This window comes from Aphelocoma coerulescens, chromosome 21, assembly GCF_041296385.1.
Source record: "Aphelocoma coerulescens isolate FSJ_1873_10779 chromosome 21, UR_Acoe_1.0, whole genome shotgun sequence".
In the NCBI taxonomy this organism is placed as follows: Eukaryota; Metazoa; Chordata; class Aves; order Passeriformes; family Corvidae; genus Aphelocoma; species Aphelocoma coerulescens.
In genome coordinates this window covers 1,041,446-1,065,000 of record NC_091034.1, presented here as the reverse complement: position 1 = coordinate 1,065,000, position 23,555 = coordinate 1,041,446, and the positions used below count along the sequence as shown (strand labels likewise).

Genomic DNA, 23,555 nt, shown 5'->3' with positions numbered 1-23,555 from the left:
AAAAAGAAAAAGAAAAAGAAAAAGAAAAAGAAAAAGAAAAAGAAAAAGAAAAAGAAAAAGAAAAAGAAAAAGAAAAAGAAAAAGAAAAAGAAAAAGAAAAAGAAAAAGAGAAGGAGAAGGAGGAGGAGGAGGAGGAGGAGGAGGAGGAGGAGAAGGAGAAGGAGAAGGAGAAGGAGAAGGAGAAGGAGAAGGAGAAGGAGAAGGAGAAGGAGAAGGAGAAGGAGAAGGAGAAGGAGAAGGAGAAGGAGAAGGAGAAGGAGGAGAAGGAGAAGGAGAAGGAGAAGGAGAAGGCCGAGTGTTTTCTCCTGTGGGATCCTCGGTGCCGGGCTGGAGCCGCGGGAGGTTTTGGTGTGGAATAGGTTGAGGATTTGCCGGGTCGTTTGCCCTAACGCAGACACCGCCCAGCTCCCTCTCCCTCCTGGAGATCTTCCAGGAAGAGGCTGCAAACGGATCCGGCCTCCCAGCAAAGCTCTCGTTACCTTGTCCTTGCCTTTGCTCTTCACTCGGCCACTCCGGCTCACGTCCACGTCCAGGGACACGTCTGGAAGAGAGCCACGGGCCTGGGGATGAGCTCTCGGTGCCGCTTTGGGCTCCTCCTCGGCACTGTCCACAAGTGACCCCACACCAACCCCACCTTCGCGCCCCAAAGCTGCTCCAGACCCAACAATTCCAAGCGTGACAAGAAAATCCAACCCAACGGCTTTCCCATGGCTTTCCCCCTTTGATCTCCAGCTGTCTCCTCTCATTTTGGCTCCCCCAGCAGGGACATTCCCCACTTCTTGGCAGATTTTACATTTTCATGGCAGATTTTACGTTTCCATGGAATATTTTACGTCTTCACCGATTTCCTTTTGACTGTCGTGTTTTCCACGAGGCCAAAACGCGGCGGAGGCACACAAACGTGTTTTCGCCGTGGCTGAGCGAGCTCCTAAATAATTCCTAGGGAATCTGAGAAGGGCTTTCCCTCACGGAGCTCTTCTTGCCCCAAGTTCCTGCCTCTGCTGCAGGGATCTGCCAGCGCCCTCACCCAAACCCCACCTCCGTCCTAACCCAAGAACTCCTCCGGATGGGACACACGGCGTGTGGAAAACACAGGGACTGAGGCAGAGCTTGTCCTTTCCTCGGCGCAGAGAGGAGGACATGGAAAAGCTGGAAGGGAAACTCTAAACCTAACCAAGAGAAGAACATTGGGAAGGCAAAATCCCTGTGGCCAGTGGTGGCCCCAGATGGCTCCAGTGGGGCCCATCAGCCACAGGACGTGGGAAACCTTCAGCCTGTCCAGGGGCAGCTTTGGGAGGCGTAGGCACGACCCGAGGACACGGGTCTGACTGGCCTGGGAACGCCTCAGAAAAATCCCAAATTTAGGATAATTAATCCATCCACGTGGAGGCTTCTGCATCCAGACTGGTTGTCTGGACTCCCTCTGCGGCCAGCAGGGGAAAGCAGGCATTCGGAGGGAATGATTCACCTCATCCCAGACTCCTGAAAGAGAATTCTAAAGCAGGTCAGGCACCGCTGTGGTGCCGATTCCTCTCCCCTCACCGCCGCGGAGGGCAGAGCTGGGGGAGAAGATCTCCCGTGGATCCTCTTCTCCCAGAGGCCGAGGAGGACGCTCCGTGCGTGCCGCGGGTGGGGCCGCGGCCCAGCCTCTGTCTCTTGTGCGCCATATAAGGCAGCGTAATCACGTTTTAATTATTTCCCTCTTCCTCGTCAGCATCGGTGAACACCCAAACCTTTATTGCGTGTGGCCCCCAAGGAATTCCAACCTCGTGGATCCCAAGAGATGAGGATTTCATGGGGGACCTACCGACACAGGTGAGGTACAGCCAAGCCACCGCCAGCTCGTTGCCCTCCCGGTTGTAGTAGGAAATCTTCACCTGCAAAGACATCCCCACACCGTGACCCCCATCCCGCCGGGCTGGCGGCATCCCTGCCCTCCCAGGAACCCGGAATGAGCTGCCTGGGAAGGGCCCCACAAGGATCAGAGTCCAACCCCTCCTGCCCAGCCATCCGGGAGGTTCATCCAAGCCATCCTCCATTAACCACGGTTCATCCGAGCCCTCTGTGCCGGCCTCAGCACAAAATCGGGCACGGCAAAAGCCCAGCTTGGGATATTTTTTGTTGCCTGGCACCGACTTCTGCAACCGCCGCGATGTCATCGTCAGGGCACCGAGTGGGATCTTCTCCTTCTTGGTTTCATTTCTCCTCAGTGCCAGTTACACAATTCTGCTCGAGTTCTTTCCCCCGAAAAACCGCCCTGGTGTCAGCTTTACTGAGAAATCCTCGAGCTTTCCCGGGAAGTTTCCCTTATTTCCCCCACTTCTGGCGCTCGAAAAGCACCTGACCTGGTTGTCGTCGATGGTCCTGCTGGTGACGTCGATGGTCACCACCACCTCGATGTCGGGATCCAGGGGCCACCTGGAGTCGGCCGTGGGCTTTGTGGCGGGGCTGTGGATCACGTGCACCGTCACCGCCGGCGTGGCGTGCACGTCAAAGGACGCCGCACCCCTGGGGGTGGACCTGGAACACACCGGCCTTGGGTCAGAGACCACGGGAGCCAAATCCCGGAACCCGGAATTAAATCCCAGCCACGACTGGGTGGGAAGGGCTCCGAGACCATCCCTGGCTGATGAAACGCGTCCTCACGGTGTCACACGTGGTATCTCTGCGGTGGCCTTGAGCAAGCACGGCTCCCGCTGCAGCCCCGGCACGTCCGGCCGTGGTCAATCCCACGTCCGACCTCCCTCCGCAACACAACAAAATCCCCAAAACTCCAGCGTCCCGTGACAAAACCCCGACCGGGGCCGAGCCAGGATCATTGTAATGCCAGCCACGCGTGGGGATGGGTGTTGTGGGGCCATCCCGTGACCCCGGGGATGCTCGGGCTGGAGCGGAGCCTGGAGCCGGGCACGGAGCGCCCGCGCCCGGCCCCGTGACATCCTCGGGAGCCTTTGAAGTGCTGCTCCCTGCTCATTACAGCCGCTCCATCCCGGCAGCTCCGACCTGCTCCCGGCTCCCCCGGCCGCATCCCAAGGGGAGCGAGGTGGGAAACTTCACCAGCGAGAACATAAAACACAACATCAAAACCCCGCCGCGGCAGATTTCGCCCCGGTGCTGCTCTTGGCACGGCGTCCCCGGTGCCTGCAGCGGCTTGTGGGGAGATGAAAGCATCGCCCGGGCTTGGCTTGGCTCCCCCAGCAGGGACGTCCCCACTGCATGGCAGATTTTACGTTTCCATGGCAGATTTTACGTTCCCATGGCAGATTTTACGTTTCCATGGCAGATTTTACTTTTCCATGGCGGATTTTACGTTCCCATGGCAGATTTTATGTTTTCACCCATTTCCTTTCTACTGTCGTGTTTTCCACGAAGCCTAAAGGCGGCGGAGGCACACAAACGTGTTTCCACCTAGGAAATCTGAGAAGGGCTTTCCCTCACGGAGCTCTTCTTGCCCCGAATCCCGCCCCCATCACTGGGGGATGAGGGATCCCGCGGGCTTGGGGCCGTTTGCTGAGGGTTTGCGGCCCTCCCACCTCAGCGGGGCTGCTGGATCCCCAACAGGCTCCACGTTCTGCCCCAAACAGCCCAAAACCCCGTGCATCCATCACTAAATTCCCCCCAGCTGGTGCTCCCCGGGAATGAAATGATCCCATTTTTTTCACTGGAAGAGCCTCCATCTGCTGCTGTTTGGGACCACGGCTCAAATTTGTTACCAAGAAGCCAAATTAGCCCATTTGGGGGCTCTGGCTCCGTGTTTAAATAGGGCTGAGATGGCTTTGAGGACAAAAAATTGCCGATATTAGGTTTTCTATATCCCCATCTGAACGAGGGGGGCAAATGAGGCACTTTTGGGGCAGCCAAAGCTCTCTGAGGGGGACGGTGGCACATCCTGGGCCGGCCCCGAGACACCGTCCCAGTAATTGCGATGCCGACTGGCTGGGGCTGTGCTCTCTGTCATTAGAAATGTGATTTATTAAATAATGACACCGCAACAGCGGCGTAGGCACGGCCTCCTATCTGCCCAATAAACCACCCCATGTTTCATCCTGGAAAAATCCCTTCTCCCGGCCCTGCCCCTGCACGGCCGCCGCTGGATCTTCCTCTGCCCGAGCCACGCGCTTTATCCTCGCTCCCGTTTTAGCTCCAAGTTGCTCGGCTGGAATTGCTCTTGCCCAATGTTCTCAGAGCCAGAAATAGACCCGGGCTTAGCCGGGGTGTGCTCGGGCTTTGCCTCCGAACCATCCCGGCCCGGCTCCGCCGCGACGCCTCAAGCCAACGTCCCTCCTTTGGATGAGCTCCCTGTGGGGCATCGTCCCCAAAATGAGCTCCCTGTGGGGTTTCATCCCAAAAATGAGCTCCCTGTGGGTTTTCATCCCCAAAAATGATCTCCCTGTGGGATTTCATCCCCAAAATAGAGCTGTCGGTGGGGCATCATCCCCACAATGAGCTCCCCCTGGGATTTCATCCCCAAAATGAGCTCCCTGTAGGATTTCATCCCCAAAATGAGCTCCCTGTGGGATTTCATCCCCAAAATGAGCTCCCTGTGGGATTTCATCCCAAAAATGAGCTCCCTGTGGGATTTCATCCCCAAAAATGAGCTCCCTGTAAGATTTCATCCCCAAAAATGAGCTCCCTGTGGGGCATCATCCCCAAAAATGAACTCCTTGTAGGATTTCATCCCCAAAATGAGCTCCCTCTGGGATTTCATCCCCAAAAATGAGCTCCCTGTGGGATTTCATCCCCCAAAATGAACTCCTTGTAGGATTTTATCCCCAAAATGAGCTCCCACTGGGATTTCATCCCCAAAAATGAGCTCCCTCTGGGATTTCATCCCCATAATGAACTCCCTGTGGGATTTCATCTCCAAAATAGAGCTGCCTGTGGGGCATCATCCCCAAAATGAGCTCCCTGTGGGATTTCATCCCCAAACATGAGCTCCCTGTGGGATTTCGTCCCCAAAAATGAGCTCCCTGTGGGACATCACCCCCTAAAACAGAGCCTTGGATGAGTTCCCTATGGACATCATCCCCTAAAGCACACCCGGCGGGACATCATCCCCCAAAACAGACCTTGGGGTGAGCTTCCAGTGGGACATCATCCCCCAAAACAGACCTTGGGGTGAGCTTCCAGTGGGACATCACCCCCAAAACAGACCTTGGGGTGAGCTTCCAGCGGGACATCATCCCCTAAAACAGACCTTGGGGTGAGCTTCCAGCGGGACATCATCCCCTAAAACAGACCTTGGGGTGAGCTTCCAGCGGGACATCATCTCCCAAAATTTGGGTGAGCTCCCCGTGGGACATCATCCCCTAGAGCACACCCAGCAGGACCGGTCCCTCCAAACCCTCGGATGAACTCCTGAGGGGCTCCGGGTCCCTCTCCAGCTGCTCCTCCTCGGAACCGAGGGCAAACCCATCCCGTGGGGAGCGCCGGGACGCCGCGGTGCCGAGCCTTACCGGCGCGTGTCCAGGAAGAGCTCGGTGCCCCGCACGCAGACGCCGTGGGTGGCGTGGCTGGTGGACATCTCCACGACGTGCCGCGGGGCCATGGTGCCGCACGGGAAGGAGGCTCTGCCGGGCTTTGTGGGGAAACCAGCAGGACTGGATTAAAAGGCACGGGAAGGTAACTCCTCCTTCCTGGGATGACGGGGTTCGGCCAGGGGACCCTGGTCTCCACCTCCACCACCCCGCTGGGGAGATGGAGGAGATAGGGCAGCCCCCGGGGCACAGGGGTGGGATGGGGAGGTGGCAGCAGCTCGGCGGGGGTTTGGGGGTGGTTGCCCTCTTTCTGTTGTTTCCCGGCTCCGTCTCAGAGCCCACAGCTCACGCAGAAGCGTTCCCACTGCCCCGGCAGCGCGGCGTGGCTGTTTGGGGTTATTACAGCGCTGTCATTAAAACCGGGCATTTTCTTGAAAACACCCCAAATTTTCCAGGCGGCCGCTCTCCGCGCCGGTGACTCACGGCCTCGGCTGCAGCAGCAGGGCCATGCCCGAGTAAAGCCCAACAAAAGGAAATGTTTGCTCAGGTCGGTCCTTCCCATCCCAACCATCCCGAGCACGGGAGGGACGGGGCAGGGAGAACTGGTTACGGGGCAGGCAGGGAAGGGGAAAACAACCAGCGGCCAGCAACGAGAGGCTTCCCGAGGAAATTAAAAGCTCTCCGTGGTTCACTTGGACCTCGAGGTCCGGGGGAATTGAGGGGTTTTAGGCCGAGATCCCGCAGGAGAATCCGCTCTGCCGGAAGGTGTCGGTGCCGGAGATGCCCATCTCTCTCCGGGCTGTCCCGGAGGGTTTGCCTGCCTGCAAGGAAGGGAACCAGGCCAGATCCCCCCGGCTGGACTGGGAGGGAGTCCCTGCCACGCTAGGGACGGAGGGAGCAGCTCCAGGGTGTCCCGCTGCTCCACGCTTCATCCCCCTGGTAATGGGGTGGGATGTGCTCAGGACAGGGAATGGGAAGGAGAGCCTGGGAAGGGAGAAATCCCTTTGGGGAGCAGTGGGAAGGGCGCAGGCGAGCCGGGCAGGGCTCCGAGGAGCCGGCCCCACCTCTGCACCGAGCTGCCCGTGCTCAGCCGGGGGAGCAGCGAATTCCCGGCGGCGTCAAACCGCCGGGATGAGCCCAGGAAGGGCTCCGGGAAAGGACTCCGGGAAGGGCTCCAGGAAAGGACTCGGGGAAAGGACTCGGGGAAAGGGCTCTGGGAAAGGGCTCTGGGAAGGGCTCCAGGAAAGGACTCGGGGAAAGGACTCGGGGAAAGGGCTCTGGGAAAGGGCTCTGGGAAGGGCTCCAGGAAAGGACTCGGGGAAAGGACTCGGGGAAAGGGCTCTGGGAAGGGCTCTGGGAAGGGCTCCAGGAAAGGACTCGGGGAAAGGACTCCGGGAAAGGGCTCTGGGAAGGGCTCCAGGAAAGGACTCGGGGAAAGGACTCCGGGAAAGGGCTCTGGGAAGGGCTCTGGGAAGGGCTTCAGGGAAAGGGCTCCAGGAAAGGGCTCCGGGAAGGGCTCCCTCCCCCTTTAACTGCACCAAGCACCCGCAGCTCCGTATCTCGTACCCAGGAGCAGCCTCGGTGACTCGAGGAGCCCGGAGCAGCAGCCAGGATGCTCCAGCGGGGAACTGGTGCTGGTGGCACTTCCTGGTGGCATTTCCAGGCTCTCCCAGAGCTCCCTCACTGGAGACTGTGGATAAAGCCCCATTATCCACAGCCCAGCACCACCCCCACTCCTGATGGGAGCTGCGCTGGCTCTCCAGGCCTCCCTGGGGAGCAGAGCCCTCCGTGGATCCCTGAACCGGGAGCCGGGATGGTGCTGTGGCCACGGCAGCATCATCCCCAGCAGAGCCGTGGGCCGGGCTCCCCACTGGAGGCTGCTGGTCGCACTGGTTTGCACTGGGCACGGGGCTGGGGCTGTGCCCCGATCCTGCTCGGCTGGTTTGGGCCGAGTGCCGGACAGGAACACACCTAAGGCCCGGGGGGAGCGGGACTGGGGCGCTCTGTGATCCACAGGGAGGGGAGCAGATCCCAGCAGGTGGCTGGCATGTGTGTGCTTCCCAAAATCCAGCGGGAGCACATCCCTGAGCACGGGAGGGGACGCGGCCCCAAAACCTTTCGGGGCTGGGTGGGTTTTGCAGCTCGCTCCCAGCCCATCCCGAGCCGCTGCGCTGCTCACTCAGCCCCAAACACCCCAAACACCCCAAACACCCCAAACACCCGAGGTTTTGGGTGACACCTGCGCTCCCTCCTCTTCCTCCTCCACCTGCCGTGAGCTCCGACGTGCCCTGCTCAGGGACAGGAGGATCTGGAGTCACCCGGCCCATCCGGAGCCGAGCGCTTCTCCCTAATTACACCTTGTCCTGGGAAAGTGGCACATGATGGACAGGACCCCGCCTGTCCATCACATCCAGGGAGCTCGGGCAGCCTTTTTTGGGGGGCTGGCTTTGGCTTTCCCCAATCCCAGCCTGTTCCCCAATCCCAGCCTGTTCCCCAATTCCAGCCTCTTTCCTCTCCCAATTCCAGCCTTTTTCCCCAATCCCAGCCTTCCCCCCCCCATCCCAGTTTTTTTCCCCGATCCCAGCCTTTTCCCCCAATCCCAGCCTCTTTCCCCAATCCCAGCCTTTCCCCCCCCAATCCCAGCCTTCTTCCCCGATCCCAGCCTCTTTCTTCCCCCAATCCCAGCCTTTTTCCCCCCCAATCCCAGCCTTTTTGCCCCCCAATCCCAGCCTCTTTCCCCAGTCCCAGCCCCTTCCCCCCCCAATCCCAGCCTTTCCCCCCAATCCCAGCCTCTTTCCTCCCCCAATCCCAGCCTTTTCCCCAATCCCAGCCTCTTTCCTCCCCCAATCCCAGCCTGTTCCCCCAATCCCAGCCTGTTCCCCCAATCCCAGCCTTTTCCCCCAATCCCAGCCTGTTCCCCCAATCCCAGCCTTTTCCCCCAATCCCAGCCTCTTTCCTCCCGCAATCCCAGCCCGTTCCAAGCCACCCTTACACAAGACCCGGCCCCCCCCAGCTCCCCCAGGAGCCCCACTGCCACCCCGCTCCCTCCGGGGCGTTCCTCCTCGCCCATCCTGCAGCACCACTCTGTCAAGGAAAGTCTGATAATCTCCCTAAACCGACAATTACAGCTCGTTCATTAATTACCCTGCACGCGTAATTACAGGCAGGAGCCTTGAGAGCCGTGTCAGCCCAATGACCTGCGGCGGGGCGAGACATCCAAGCAGTTACCGAGTCCCGCTGGGCTCAGCAGGAGCCGCGGCTGCTCTTGAGGCTCCGCCGCATCCCAGGCAGGCAGCAAGGGATTGGGGGGGAAAGCGTGGAAAATGCGCCAAAGCACCCCAAAAATCCCGCTCCGTCCTTTCCTCCGCGTCTGCCCGCAGGGAGACTCCAGACCTGCTCGTCCCAGAGCACAGCATCCCAGAAAAGCGCTTTTCCCTGCGGCTGGAGCCGGGCACGGCCCCCCGCGCTCGCCCTGCCCACGCTCTGCCCCACAGGAAACGCGCTGCCCCATAGATCTCCCCACAAAGCCCCGGCCCTGCCCCACAGATCTCCCCATAAAGCCACAGAGCCCCAGGCCTGCCCCATAGGAAACGCGCTGCCCCACAGATCTCCCCATAGAACTCCCCGCAAGCCCCGGCGCTGCCCCACAGATCTCCCCATAAAGCCACAGAGCCCCAGCTCTGCCCCGGGCCTGCCCCATAGGAAACGCGCTGCCCCACAGATCTCCCCGCAAGCCCCGGGCCTGCCCCATAGGAAACGCGGTGCCCCACAGATCTCGCAGCTCTGCCCCATAGGAAACGCGCTGTCCCACAGATCTCCCAGCTCTGCCCCATAGGAAACGCGCTGTCCCACAGATCTCCCCGCAAGCCCCGGGCCTGCCCCATAGGAAACGCGCTGCCCCACAGATCTCCCCATAAAGCCACAGAGCCCCAGCTCTGCCCCGGCCCTGCCCCATAGGAAACGCGCTGCCCCACAGATCTCCCAGCTCTGCCCCATAGGAGACGCTCTGCCCCACAGATCTCCCAGCTCTGCCCCATAGGAGACGCGCTGCCCCACAGATCTCCCCATAGATCTCCCCATAAAGCCCCGGCGCTGCCCCATAGGAAACGCGCTGCCCCACAGATCTCCCCATAAAGCCACAGAGCCCCAGCTCTGCCCCGGGCCTGCCCCATAGGAAACGCGCTGCCCCACAGATCTCCCGCAAGCCCCGGCGCTGCCCCATAGGAAACGCGCTGCCCCACAGATCTCCCCCAAGTCCCGGTGCTGCCCCATAGGAAACGCGCTGCCCCACAGATCTCCCAGCTCTGCCCCATAGGAGACGCGCTGCCCCACAGATCTCCCAGCTCTGCCCCATAGGAAACGCGCTGCCCCACAGATCTCCCAGCTCAGCCCCAGGCCTGCCCCATAGGAAACGCGCTGCCCCACAGATCTCCCGCAAGCCCCGGCGCTGCCCCATAGGAAACGCGCTGCCCCACAGATGTCCCGCAAGCCCCGGCGCTGCCCCATGCCCGATCCGCGCCCTCCGGGCACGCTGGGGCAGGATGGGGCACGGGCACCGGCCGGCACCTCCTGCTCGCCAAGGGCCAGCTCGGGGGGACCGCGGGGGGACCCGTCCGTCCCAGCCGGGCACGGGGATCGTCCCTGCGCCGGGGACACGGAACGGCCCCAGAGCCCCGCGCGGGGAGAGAAAATCCGCGCGTTCCCAGCGCCCGGAGAAGCCCCGGCATTCGGGGTTGTTCCCAAATCCCAGCGCCGGGATCGCTCCCAGCTCCTGGGAATTAGGGCAGGCGGAGCTGCCCCGGCTCACGCAGAGCAGCTCCCGAGCTGATCCGGTTGTTAAAAACCCCAAGGACCGGCCCGGCTCCAGCCGGGAAACCGCGAGGCCGCTCCAGGAACGAACACGGATCCCTCCCCAGCCCGGCAGCCCCGGGCACGGCTGCACCCCAAAAACCCCTCTGGTCTGCTGGCAGATCCCCCCTTGCAGCAGGAATTGAGGTTTATTCTCGCTGGCCCCATCACCGGCGGCCCCACAAAGGCCTCCAGACACTGAGAGACCCTAAAAAGCTTTGAAATACCCCAAAAGGCATGGAAAGACCCCAAACCAGCTTTGAAAGACCCCCCAAAGGCATGACAATACCCCCAAACAGGTTTGACAGACCCCAAAAGGCTTGCCATGACCCCAAAGCGATTTGAAAGACCCCAAAGAGCTTTGACAGACCCTGCATGGCTGGCAAGGAACCCCAAAGCGCTGCGAAGTCCCAGGGAAGCTTCAGGAGACCCCAGAGGGGCTGCAAAGACTCCGAGAAGAATCCAAAGAGTCCCAAAGGCTTCCAGGGACTCCAGGAGGCTTTGACAGGTCCCACCGGGCTCCCAAATCCCAAACCTGGCCCTTACAGCCCCTTCCCCAGCTGGATCCAGCTGCACTCCTTCAATTTTGCCCCAAAATGGGGCATTTCCCCCTTTTTTCTTCACTTTGTTCCACGCTCCCAGGGAAGCCCCAGCCGGACCAAGCCTTTTTCCTTTTTCCTTTTCCCTTTTTCCTTTTCCTTTTCCTTTCCCTTTCCCTTTCCCTTTCCCTTTCCCTTTCCCTTTCCCTTTCCCTTTCCCTTTCCCTTTCCCCTTTCCTTTCCCTTTCCCTTTTCCTTTCCCTTTTCCCTTTTCCTTTCTCTCTTTTTAAATGATTTCTCTCTCTCGTTCCTGTTCCACCTGTGTGTCTTATCCCTGGTAGGTTAAATGAAGAGGAGGTAAAGACATAAATTGTGATTTTTTTTTTTTTCCAGAAAACTGAATAATTTCCAGCTGCCAGCAGGGTTGGAGTGTTAAACTGGGGGTCGTTTGACCCAAAATCCCCAATTTTTAGGGGGAGCAAAGTGATTTTTATTTTCTTTTATTCCCCAGGGACATTTATCACCCCAAATCCCATTTTTTGCACGCGCAGAAAAGCACCAAAACTTCCCCTTTTTTTGCGCTCAGCAAAGCCCTCGCTCACATCTGCTCAGGCCAGGGTTAAAAATAACCAACCCGCTGGGATTCTTTTCCCCGCTTTCCAGCTGGAAAAGCGGATTTGGGATGTTCTGCGTGCCCCGGACACGGAGGGAAGCCGGGGCTGGGAAAGGGAAGCCCGAGAGGGATACAAATAGGGAGCATCCACCCCAGCTCTGCTGCTGTCACTAATTGCTTGCGGCTGCCAGAAGCCGGGGCAGCAGTTTGGGCTGGAAAATGAATATTTAGTGAGGTGTTAACAAACGATGCAACCCCGGCGTGGGCGGGAATTGCTCCGGAGCGGCCTGGGGTGACAAAACCACCATTCCCTCTGAAAATGAGCAGGGGAAAGAAAAAAAAAAAAAAAACAAAAAAGGAGAGTTCTTCTGCTGCCTGAGGGCTGGGAAAGCGGGAGCAGGCGGGGGGGGGGTTTTCCCTGGAGAGCAGAAAGGGAGGATGCGCCCATCCCAGAACGCTGCAAATCCGCGCTGGGGACGCCAGGTTGGGGTCAGGGCGGTGAGGAGGGACGGGGAGCTGGGGACAGCTGGGGGAGCTCCGTGCCCAGGGCTGGAGCTGCCAGGCCTGGGGCCAGCTGCCCTCCCTCCTTCCCTCCCTCCCTCTCCATCGCTGCCCTCCCTCGGGATCATCTTCCCGAGGCTTCCGAGGGTCCGGCCCAGCCGCCCCCTCCCTCCCTCCCATTGTCACCGCGGCCCCGCGAGCGGCCGGGAGGAGGAGGAGGAGGAGGAGGAGGGAGCCGGGGGAAGGAGCAGCGGGGCCGGGGGCTCGGCGGGGTCCCGCTCCATGGCCGGGGAGATGCCGCGGGGCGAGCGCACGCTGCGGCTGCAGCACGGCAACCGCATCGAGGCCCTGTGCGTGCTGGGCGGCCACGTCCGCGCCGACGTCTTCGGGTGAGAGGGACCCCAAAGCCGCCCTTCCTCCTCCTCCTGCTTCTGCACCTCTCCCCTTGCTCTCCCCCGGGTTTTCCTTCTGGGAGCCCCTGCTCCTCGTTTGTCCTTCTGCAAATCCCTGCTCCTCCTTTTTCCTCCTGCTTTTGCAAACCCCACAGCTGCTGGGCAGCCACGGGGCAGTGAGAGCCCCAAAACTTCTGTTCCTCCTCCGCCTTCACCTTTCCCCTCACCTTTCGCTCCTGTTTTTCCTTCTGGGAGCCCCTGCTCCTTGTTTTCCCTTCTGCAAATCCCTGCTCCTCCTTTTTCCTCCTGCTTTTGCAAACCCCACAGCTGCTGGGCAGCCACGTCCATGCCAACATCTTCAGGGGAGTGAGACCCCCAAAGCTCCCCTTCCTCCTCCACCTTCACCTTTCCCCTCACCTTTCCCCCCTGCTTATCCCTCTGGGAGTCCCTGCTCCTCGTTTTCCCTTCTGGGAACCCCTGCTCCTCGTTTGTCCTTCTGCAAATCCCTGCTCCTCCTTTTTCCTCCTGCTTTCCCAAACCCCACAACTGCTGGGCAGCCACGGGGCAGTGAGGCCCCCAAAACTTCTGTTCCTCCTCCGTCTTCACCTTTCCCCTCACCTTTCCCTCCTGCTTATCCCTCTGGAAGTCCCCGCTCCTCGTTTTCCCTTCTGGGAACCCCTGCTCCTCGTTTTCCCTTCTGGGAACCCCTGCTCCTTGTTTTCCCTTCTGGGAGTCCCTGCTCCTCGTTTTCCCTTCTGGAAGTCCCTGCTCCTCGTTTTCCCCCCTGCCTTCCCAAACCCCGCAGCCCTGACACCGTTCTGATGCAGTTTGTGGGCACAGCCCTCGCCGGGCTCTGCACACCTGCCCAAATCCCCGGAAAGCTTTGAACACCCATCCGTGTGTTTACCCCCAGCCCGCGGCGGGTCTGATCCTCTGGGCTCAGCAGATCCAGGGAAAGCTGCTGGAGAGCAGAGGGATGAGCAGGAACCCCGGGAGGGACTGCAAAGGAAGGGAAGAACACAAAACCCAGTGACCAAAACCTTGGGAAAGTGGGAAATCCCCAGAGCGCCAACCCCGCTTCCCTAAAACAAACCCAACACTGAACTCTGGGATAATTATTCCCCCGAGGGAAAAAGAAGGTGGAAAGCTCATTCCGGGGTTAATTCTGGTCTGCGCTGCTGCTGCTGCTGCTGCGAATCTCAGCCTCGATGCTCAAGGCAAGCAGCGCGGCTACAGCTCCCCTGGCACCTCTCCAGGTCAAATCTCTTCCCTGTGGGATCCCCGGATCCAAGGAGCCAGGAAACCAAACCAGTTTTTCCGTGTGTAATTAAAAGCAATTTAACGATTTAAGAGACACCCAGGCGGGAGCAGAGGAGCGCTCGGATTTCCTCCCCCCCTTCCCGAGGGCGCAGGTCTGGTGGGACCAGTGGCATCCCGGGAACCTGATCAATGCGAGGTCTCGGGTGTCGGGGCAAACAGCCCAAAACTAATAACCCGGAAAGCCGAGGAAATTCGGGAAAAGGAGCCAGGAGAGGGAAAGGGGTTGCTCGGAGCGGCCGGGGAAGAGCAAGGGCATGTCAGACTGGGAGCAGGGCAGCACTGACAGCTTTGGGGCTGGAGAAAAAGCCCCAAAAATCAGAGTTTGCCGTGGAAAAGTCTCTCGGAGGGATGGCCATAGTGTTTGGAGGAGCTGTGAAACAGCAGGTCGGAAAATAAGCAGGGATTTCTCCATGGAAGTGTGAACCCCAACACCAGGCTGGAAAATAAGCAGGGATTTCTCCATGGAAGTGTGAACCCCAACACCAGGCTGGAAAATAAGCAGGGATTTTCTATGGAAGTGTGAACCCCAACACCAGGCTGGAAAATAAGCAGGGATTTCTCCATGGAGTGTGAACCCCAACACCAGGCTGGAAAATAAGCAGGGATTTCTCCATGGAGTGTGAACCCCAACACCAGGCTGGAAAATAAGCAGGGATTTTCCATGGAGTGTGAACCCCAGCTCGGCACCGAGGGTTTGGGTTTGGTTGGGGCTACTGCAGCTCCTTATCCACAGCCGTGGCTACGAACACTCCTGGGGCTGAACCGGCCCCAAACCCGGGATAATTCCAGTTCCCAGGCGGGGAGCGGGGCAGGAAGGTGCCGGCGGTGAGCGTGGCAACGCCGGCATGTCCAGTCTTGGCCGTGTGCCGGGCACTGGAATGAATTCCAGTGGGAAACCTCTGAAAATCCGGGTGTTTCTGGCAGGGCGGCCCCCGCCGGGGCCGTGGCCTTTGGCGTGAAGCACACCGAGGGGGTCAGTGTGGACGTGCTGTTCCGCGGCCGTGCCGAGCCCGAGGCCGTGCCCGGCGCCGGCACGCAGTGGCCGCTGGACGAGGGGACGGTGCTGAGGTTCAGCATGAGCCGGGCCAGCTCCGAGGTCAACGACAACAAGGTGAGGAGCGGGATCCTGGGAGCGGGGCCTCTGAGAAGGAGAACATCCCTCCCCAACGTGGGACTCGGGGTTTGCAGGTCACTGTCAGCTTCTTCGCAGAGGGAGGGAAGCCCATCAACCAAGCCGGGGTGTTCCTCACCGGCGTCGGTGAGTGCGGAGGCTCCGCAGCCGGGAATCCATCCCGATCCCCTCGGTGCCGGGAGCCGGGGCAGGCACGGGGATGGCAAAGCCAGGTTTGCTGGGTCTGGGGGGTTTGCACCCGCCCGCCCTGGCCGTGCCCCGGGGTGAAGGCGGCTCTGTCCCCGCAGGGATCTCCCTGGACGTGGATGCGGATCAGGACGGAGTGGTGGAAAAGAACAGCCCCAACAAGGTACCCCAGCCTCCCCCACCCACAGAAAATCCACGGGCTTGGTGGATCCTGAGCTCGCTGAGCCCCTGGGGTGTTTCAGGCCAGCTGGGCCTGGGGACCGGAGGGCCACGGAGCCATCCTGCTGGTCAGCTGTGACAAGGAGTTCCCCTTCATCCCGCCCTCGGACTGCGACCACGAGCAGGTGTTCAACAGAGAAGGTACCACAGCTCCCCAAAATCCCCTGTGCCCAGCATTCCCACTGCCCCCTCTCCGTAACCTCTCCCCAGAGGGAACCAGCCCAGGAACCAGCTGCTCCCCACCAGCCGCTGAGCAAGCTTCCCACGTGGGAATTTTCACGGAATTAACGCCGTGGAAACGAATTGGAGGCAGGCGGGGCACGGAGGCAGGGCCGGGGAACAGCTGAGGTTCCAGGGCTGGCACGGCGTGGGCTCCACGCAGGTGAGAGGAGCTCGGGGTGAGGCACGAGGCCGGCGGCCAGGAATACACCCCCGCCTGTTCCTGGAAAACCCAGCCCACGCCGAGCCGGGCCCGTCGGCGTTGCGAGGTCAAGGAGCGGCCGTGCCAGGGATGGGCAGGCAGAAGGAAAGGCGAAAAGGGCATTTGGGTCACAGCCCACGAGGCGCAAGCTCTGCCAGCAGAGCTTGGGCTGGTTTTCCAGGTTGCCAAGGCTGGTGGCGAGGGAAGAGCAGGTTTCTTGGGAAGGAGATCCAAACCCCAGGAGGGGACATGGAAGAGCCCCTCCCCCGGTTTGCTTTGTGTGCCCCCAGATCTGCTGGACATGGCTCAGATGGTGCTGAGGACCGAGGGGCCCCAGCGCCTGCCCCGGGGCTACGAAATCGTCCTCTCCATCTCTGCCAACGACGCCGACAAAGTTGGGGTGTTCCATGTGCAGAGTAAGGCCTTCCTCGCCTCCTGCTCTGCCTCTTCCTCCTCTGCCCCTTCCTCCTGTTCCCCTTTCTCCTCTTCCTTTTCTTCCTCTCCCCCTTCCTCTTCTGCCCCCTCCTTCTTTTCCCCTTCTTCCTCTGCCTCTTCCTCTTCTCTTTCCTCCTCTTCCTTTTCCTCCTCTTCCCCTTCCTCCTCCTTCCCATGATCCCAGATGTTTCCGAGATCCCTACAAGCCCTTTCCTTCCCATCTCTCCCCTTGTCCTCTCCATGCTCCTCAGATCGTGCTCCCAACATCCCTTCATCCATTTTTTTTCCCCGTGAATATCCCCTCTTTTCAATCACTTGGAAAACTTTCCCCCCTCCTCATCCCTCGCCGTGGGCGCAGGGATTTAGGATTCCTTTTCTGGGAACAAAAGCCCTCGCCCGGCCCAGGAATGTGCCAGGAGGAGCTGGGTCTCACCCCTCCGTGCAGAGGGAGTCTGGAGCAGGAGGGATGGGGCATTGTCCTCCCGTGGAGGAGCAGAAACTCCATGAGAACACCTTCCCAAGGGCTGCTCCATTCCAGGAAAGGCTGACACATCTTCCCTCGTCCTTCTTGTCCATGACAAAATTCCAAGTCCCTTAACTCCTGCTTCAAGGTGCTTCTCACAGCTGGATCTCCACAGAGGTGGAGAAACCCCGGCGCGGCGGGCGCGTGGGAGCTCCTTGCCCAAGGAAACGGGCGCGAATCCCAAAGGAAGCTCAGGATATTCCCGCTTTCCCCTTTCCCTCCCGGCAGATCCCTTCTTCGGGCAGCGCTACGTGCAGGTGCTGGGCCGCAGGAAGCTGTTCCACGCCGTGCCCTACCCCGGCGGGGCCGCCGAGCTCGACTTCTTCGTGGAGGGGCTCCGCTTTCCCGACGAAACCTTCTCCGGGCTGGTGTCCATCCACGTCAGCCTCCTGGAGCCACTGGCTGAGGTCTGGCAACTCCCAGCAACGGGAGCGGATGGGAGGCTGCCACAGGGAGAGTGGGATGGAGAGCTGACCCCGTTAGCTGGCCCCAAAGTGACCTCGGGGCAGGGTGTTTGGGGGAACGGTGTGGGGAACGTCCCCAATTTCTCCCTCAGGGCATCCCGCACTCCCCGATCTTCACGGACACCGTGGTGTTCCGGGTGGCACCGTGGATCATGACCCCCAGCACGCTGGCCCCGGTGAACCTCTTCGTGTGCAGGTAAAGGCGGTGCCGCCCCAGCCGTGCCGGTCCTGGCGCCGGGCAGGGGAGGGCAACAGGGAATTCCCATCCTTTCCATCCTTTCCTCCAGCATGAAGGACAACTACCTGTTCACCAAGGAGATCCAGACGCTGGTGGCCAAGGCCGGCTGCAAGCTGAAGGTTTGCTTCGGCTACATCAACCGCGGGGACCGCTGGATGCAGGTACGGGGGCTCCAAAAACCGGGAAAACCCTTCCCTCCCGGTGCCCCACGCGGGATCTCCTCCCTCCGGCAGGACGAGATCGAGCTTGGCTACACCCACGCTCCCCACAAGAGCTTCCCAGTGGTGCTGGATTCCCCTCGGGAGAGAGGGATGGAGCAACTCCCCATCAAGGAGCTGCTGGTGAGAGAAGGCTTCCCTGCATTCCCGGGGGAGCAGCTTCCAGGGTTTATGCCCAGCCCAGATTCCCATTCCTGAAAGCCTCCTTGCCCTTGGCTCCCTGCATGGAATTGCCTGGAAAAAGAGAGCTGAACAGCTCTGCATGGAGATTGCCTCCCTCCGCTTCCAGCCTCACCCCCTCAACACCTCATCCACATCCCAGCCATCCGGAAAACCTCTGATCCAGAGGGTGCTGGAGGAGAGGGCAAGGAGGAGCTGACGCCTCTGGGAATGAAAGGCTCCTGCCAAGCTCTGGGATGGGATTTCTTCCCCCTGAGCATCCCAGGGACAAGCTGGTTTTTCCTTTCCTCCTCTGTGCCTGGGAATGTCCAGCGGCTTCCGAGTGGGAGAGGGAAGGAAAGCGGGAGAGGGTCAGTTTACTTCTTCGGAAGAGAACGGGATGCAGCAGCACCAGGAACATCCCTGTGGGCTCCTTGGCCAAGGAAAAGTGCTGGCCATGGGCAGGGCAAGCCTGGGATGGGGCATTTTGGGAGAGCCCAGCATGGAAAAAAGCTGGCTTGGGCGATCCCTGTGAGGTTCCCCCACGCGGAAAGGGCAGGACAGCCCCAGGCAGCCACGGAATCGCTGTCCCCAACCCCGGCCGGGCACTGGAGCAGCCTCAGCCCCGGCAGTAACGGGAGACGAGCACAAATCCCAGCTTTGATCACTTTGGGGATGGTTGGGGGCTTTTGGAGCACTGAAATCCATCTTTTCTCATGCCTGGCATGAGAACATCCAGTCCTGGATTCATCGGGCGGGGCGGGAATAGCGAATCCGACTGCTTGGATCTGCCCTCTTTAGGAATTGCTCTGCTTCATATTTAGAGCAGCAATTTCAGCCTTGGGAGCTGCTAACACATTATCCTCCAATTTCTGCTTGGAAGCCTCCCCTAATCCCCACCCCGATCTTTCCAATCTAATTTTCCAGCTAGGAATACTTCGCCCGACGCAAGGGGCACGGGTCAAGCCCTGAGCCCCTGGAAGCCCATGCCAGGGAAAAAGGAGACGGGAGGGAATTATCTCCTCAAAATCAGTGTGGAACTGATAGCACTTGGATGTGACCTGCAAACCTGGGATGAGCCAGAGCCCTGACAGATGAAACCGGGCAGGCTCCGTGGTTTTATTAAACTGAAATGGGTTGGGAGCAGGTGCTTCGTGCTCAGGCCCTCCCTCAGCGCCCGGACAAAAAGGGATCTGATCCCGGCCATCCCTCAGAAATGCGCCCCAAAAATGCACGGGGAAAGCTGTGCTCTCCCCACCCCAGCATCTCCAAACCCCCTCGGTTTCAAAAGGGAGATTCTGGGTGGAAGCTGTGCACCCTCAGGTCTCCCTGCTCACTCCTCCTGACCTCTGTATCTGGTTTATACCTATGGAAACCCAACCCTGGTAAGTGGCTGGGATTTAACTCAAACCTAGCGGACACCCGATCTCGTCCCAGGGGCTGCCGGGAGCTCCGAGCATCGACTCAAAGGGAGGGCAGGGAAAGCGGGATTCTGATCCCATCCCTGCCATTTTTGCCCTGTTTTTGACACTCCCTCGGGCTCTGGCACGCAGAGCCAGGAGCTAATTACTCCTGCACACACGGCACCTCCAATCCCAGATATATTAAGTCCTGGAAATCAGGGCTTAAGCAGGATTTAAGTGCTTGGGGTGGCTCTGAGCCCGGGGCAGCGTCACCCTCAGGGGCTGGAGCTCACCTCCCTCCCGGAGCCAGCCGGGAGCTGCGCTCGGGGCTGCCCAATTAGCTTAATGTGGCCACTTGAACCTTGGCTGCGGGATGACACAGGAGATCCCGGGCTCTGCTCCTGGGCTGTGCCGATTATCCCTGCGCCTCCGTGGCCCCGAGACCCTTCTCCTCCTGCCTTCCCTTCCCCTCGGGACAGGCCCCGTTGTTGCCGTACTCACCCACCCTGCACGAGGATAAAGCCATGGGAGCAGCAGGGATCCAGGGCAATTCCTCTTCCTCCAGGGCCCCGATTTCGGCTACGTGCACAAGGAGCCCATCTTTGAAGCCACGGCCAGCCTGGACTCCTTCGGGAACGTGGAGGTCAGTCCGCCCGTGTCCGTGGCCGGGAAGGAGTATCCCTTGGGAAGGATCCTCATCGGCAGCAGCTTCCCTGCGTAAGCCAAGGGGGAAACGCACATTTGGGATCAAAGGCCCTGAAATATCATCAAAACCGGGTTAATTGTGCACCTGAGCAGGGTGGGGGCTCCCAAAGCTCGGTGCCGATTTCCAGCCAAGTGTCCAGGCAGGCGTTGATGGGAATATCCCCCCAGGTCCGCCGGCCGGAGGATGACCGGGCTGGTGCGGGATTTCCTCTACGCCCAGCGCGTCCAGGCTCCCGTGGAGCTCTACTCCGACTGGCTGGCCGTGGGCAACGTCAACGAATTCGTCACCTTTGTCCCCACCTCCGACAAAAAGGTACCCCCTGGTCCCCCGTGCTCCTCTCCCGGGACACCAATCCCACTGGGAAAACCCCAGAGGTCATTCCTGTGACACCCCCAGCCTGTGCTTGCTTGGCTTTCACTCCCGACCCCAAAATGAGGGATCCGAGCACAGCACGGGGACCTGCTGGGCTGGTAATGAGCGCAAATAGAAGGGAAAAAGGTGCCTGCCGAGGTATCCAAGAAATTCCAGCCTCAGGATTCACGGGGGTTTGCAGCAGCTCAGCATCTCCCAGGGGTTTTCAGAACATTTCCCTCTATCACGGTTTTTCCTGCTTCTGACACGGATTTTTTTCCCTCGGGAAAACCAAGCCTCGACCCGGATGGCTCAAAAAAGGGAACATTCATGGCCACATGTTTTCAGAACATTTCTCTTCCCTCTATCGCAGCTTTTCCCTCAGGGAAACCAAGCCTTGACCTGGATGGCTCAAAAACCGGAACATTTATGGCCACATGTTTTCAGAACATTTCTCTTCCCTCTGTCACAGCTTTGGCTGCTTCTCACACAAATTTTTCCCTCAGGGAAACCGAGCCTTGACCTGGATGGCTCAAATCTGGAATATTAATGCCCACAAACCCTCCGTGGGTTGAAAAAGGCACTAGAGAACAGCAAAAAAGGCCTGATTTTAAGAGTTTAAGCTCAGGTTCTTGGCAAAAGCGAGTCCCTGAGGGTCCTGCAGCTGATCCGGGCCGTATTCCCGCAGCGATTCCGGATGCTGCTGGCCAGTCCCGCCGCCTGCTACCGGCTGTTCCGCGAGAAGCAGAAGGAAGGCCAGGGACAAGCCACCATGTTCAAAGGCAAGGGGACAGCGTGCGGCGGCAGCCGAGCCCAGGGCGACGTGCGGAGCCGGGGCCGCTTCCCCCGCCGGGTGTCCTTCAGCGGGATGCCTGCCCGCCGCCCCCGGCCTCCTCCGGCCCTATTTCGGGAAAGCGAGTGGGACGGGAGGGATAAAGGCCTCTGCGTGGAGGGGATGTTTGCTCCCCAGGATGGAGCCTCTGGAAATGCCAGCGGAGCTCCAGCACGGAGCGGGGACAACTGGCGGCTCTCCTGTCCAGATTAGCACTGGGGGTTTTATTTTCCCTTTCGTTGTGATTTTGAGCACAGTTTGTGGCAGGGCTGGGAGAAGGTCTGCGTTATCTCTGAGGGTTCCTCCAGGTCGCTGAGGGGACCCGGCCGTCCCCAGACCCGGGGTGACCTCATGGAGGGGGATGCGGTGGAGAAATTCAGCGGATTCCCGTGGGCAGGAGGAGGGATGACAGGACTTCTCCAAAGCTCTTTCCAACAGGCAGAGCTGTTCCCTCAGTTTCCCAAGCTTTGGCCCCCAGTCTCAGGAAACTGGGATTTTTGAGGACTTTTTCCATCTCTATACCCCACCTTAAGCCGGCGCTGCTTCGTTTTGAGGGCGTTTTGCACATTTAGGGTACTCGGGGACAGACACGAAACGCGTCACCATCAACAAGGTCCTTTCCAACGACGTCCTGACGCAGCAGAACCAGTACGTGCAGGTAAATCCCCGGCATTCCGGGCAACAACCCGCGTTCCTGGCCGTGCCCACCGCAGCGTGGCACAGACCCTGCAGGGACGTGGTGCATTTTGGGCCCCTCCCCGCCCTGCTCCGTCCCCTCCAGCGCTGCATCGACTGGAACAGGGATATCCTCAAGAAGGAGCTGGGGCTGCTGGAGGAGGACATCATCGACCTGCCGGCCCTCTTCAAGCTGGACAAGCAGGGGAAAGCTGTGCCCTACTTCCCCAACACGGTGAGGGGGATGAGTCCCCGGAGTTTTCCTAAAAAAAAAAAAACAAACCAGCTGTCTAGGAAGAAAGGGAAATATCTCCAGGATAAACACAGGTCTAACACAGCTTGGCGGCTTCGGGGTTTTGAGGCGAAACGCTTGGAAAGGGGTGAAATTGCAAGGTGAGAGGCATGTTTTCCCCACAGTTTGCCCCCAAAAAAACCCCAGCTGTCTAGAGAAAGGAAATATTTCCAGCAGGGCATGGATAAACACAGGTCTATCACAGCGTGGTGGCTCTGTGGTGCTTGCAGTGGGGTTTGGAGGCAAAAAAAGTGGTGAAATTGCAAGGGGCGAGGCACGTTTTAATGATAAAAAAAAAGGGGGAATTCTGCTGGATTTGGAATCCTGAGGGAGGGCAGCGGCAAAAAGTGGCGCTGAGGAGGGTGGAAGAGGGCGATCAGCGTCTTTCCTTCGGCTCCATCCGTCCCGACACGGCCGACGTCCACCGGTGTCACCCCGCAGGTCACCATGATCGTCCTGGCCAAGGACCTGGGCATCCCCAAGCCCTTCGGCCCCGTGGCGGGCGGCGAGTGCTGCCTGGAGCGGCGGATCCGGGCGCTGCTGGAGCCGCTGGGGCTGTGCTGCCGCTTCCTGGAGGACGTGGCCTCGTACCACGGCAGCCTGGGCGAGGTTCGCTGCGGCACCAACGTCCAGCGCCGACCCTTCGCCTTCAAGTGGTGGCACTGCACGCCATAGGCAGCCCTCCTCCTCCTCCTCCTCCTCTGCCTCCTCCTCTGCCTCCTCCTCTGCCTCCTCCTCTCCCTCCTCCTTCTCCTCCCTCCGTCTTTGCCCCCAGCGGCTTTTCCAGCGTGTGTTGCTTGCGATTTGCTTCATAAATGAATTTGCTGTGAGGAAAAAGCTGGGAAGTTCAATAATTGTGGGGAATAACCGGGGGAGAAAGGGAGGGGAAGCCCTCCGAGGGGTGAGGAGGGGCGGGGGTTTTACCGAAATCCTCCAAAATTGTCTCTAACATTGGGGTTTTTTGTGTGTTGGCGAGTCAGGCATCACTTATTCTCGGCCAGGGTTTGTGTGTGGCTGACAGAGCTCCAGCCTCCACATCAATACAAAATATCTTCACTTATTTACATCTTTTTTAACAAAGAAATTACTGTCCATTGGTTCTAATAATTCTCTTCACAGATTAGCGTTCTGCCCACTATTGGTTATTGGTTTCTTGGTCTTCATGCTAAGCGAGGCCACATTCTTTAGGTTTTTTATCACCTGTTTCTCAACTTTTCTGTTGGGATTCTCCATCTTTCCAGGCCTCAGTCTCCTCTGTATCTTCCATTTACTCCATAAAGGGCCATAAATTTAAGGTCCCAGATGTCCAATCTTCAAATCCCTTTGGCTTTGTTGAAGCTTGTTAGGGTTAGTTTTAACAAACTCAAAGTTTTGGTGACTTAATGATCAAAACAGGAGTAAGAGTCTGTGAAGAAGTTTAACTTGTGCAGGCTAGAAGCGGGCACTGCTTATGAGGAATTAAAACAAATAATTAAAAATTAGTTAGGGAAGTTACATCATTTCCAACAGGGGGGCATTTTTTTGCAAGGGGCTGCCCAGGGAGGTTTGGAGTCCCCATCCCTGGAGGTGTCCATGGAAAGCCTGGACGTGGCACTCAGTGGCAAGGTGGGG

The 23,555-nt window shown here is 59.3% G+C and overlaps 2 protein-coding genes across 2 annotated transcripts in view; one reads left to right on the top strand and one right to left on the bottom strand.

The window, feature by feature from the left end:
- The window catches only part of LOC138121570 (protein-arginine deiminase type-1-like), a 15,546-nt gene extending 9,998 nt beyond the window's left edge, over positions 1–5,548 (bottom strand). Inside the window, exons 1-4 of the mRNA XM_069035221.1 lie at positions 5,457–5,548; positions 2,346–2,520; positions 1,808–1,877; positions 480–541 (exon numbers count right to left, since the gene is read on the bottom strand). Coding sequence (XP_068891322.1) covers positions 480–541; positions 1,808–1,877; positions 2,346–2,520; positions 5,457–5,548 — 399 coding nt within the window. The remainder of the gene's footprint in view (positions 1–479; positions 542–1,807; positions 1,878–2,345; positions 2,521–5,456) is intronic.
- A 6,712-nt stretch (positions 5,549–12,260) lies between these two features.
- Positions 12,261–22,741, top strand: LOC138121356 (protein-arginine deiminase type-2-like). Its single transcript, XM_069034803.1, has 16 exons — positions 12,261–12,367; positions 14,615–14,801; positions 14,879–14,948; positions 15,110–15,171; positions 15,251–15,368; positions 15,939–16,064; positions 16,835–17,013; positions 17,163–17,266; positions 17,358–17,469; positions 17,542–17,649; positions 19,654–19,805; positions 19,962–20,106; positions 20,834–20,927; positions 21,550–21,635; positions 21,759–21,887; positions 22,386–22,741. The coding sequence occupies exons 1-16, from the start codon at positions 12,261–12,263 to the stop codon at positions 22,617–22,619; spliced, it is 2,013 nt and encodes a 670-aa protein (XP_068890904.1). The 3' UTR covers positions 22,620–22,741.
- Positions 22,742–23,555: the final 814 nt, after the last annotated feature.

Bases quoted from the DNA above. Each gene is read 5' to 3' on its own strand.
- LOC138121356 (XM_069034803.1), top strand. From the start codon at position 12,261: ATGGCCGGGGAGATGCCGCGGGGCGAGCGCACGCTGCGGCTGCAGCAC. The intron at 15,172-15,250 runs GTACCCCAGCCT...GGGGTGTTTCAG, and splicing joins AAAAGAACAGCCCCAACAAG to GCCAGCTGGGCCTGGGGACC. The intron at 17,014-17,162 runs GTCTGGCAACTC...TTTCTCCCTCAG, and splicing joins TCCTGGAGCCACTGGCTGAG to GGCATCCCGCACTCCCCGAT.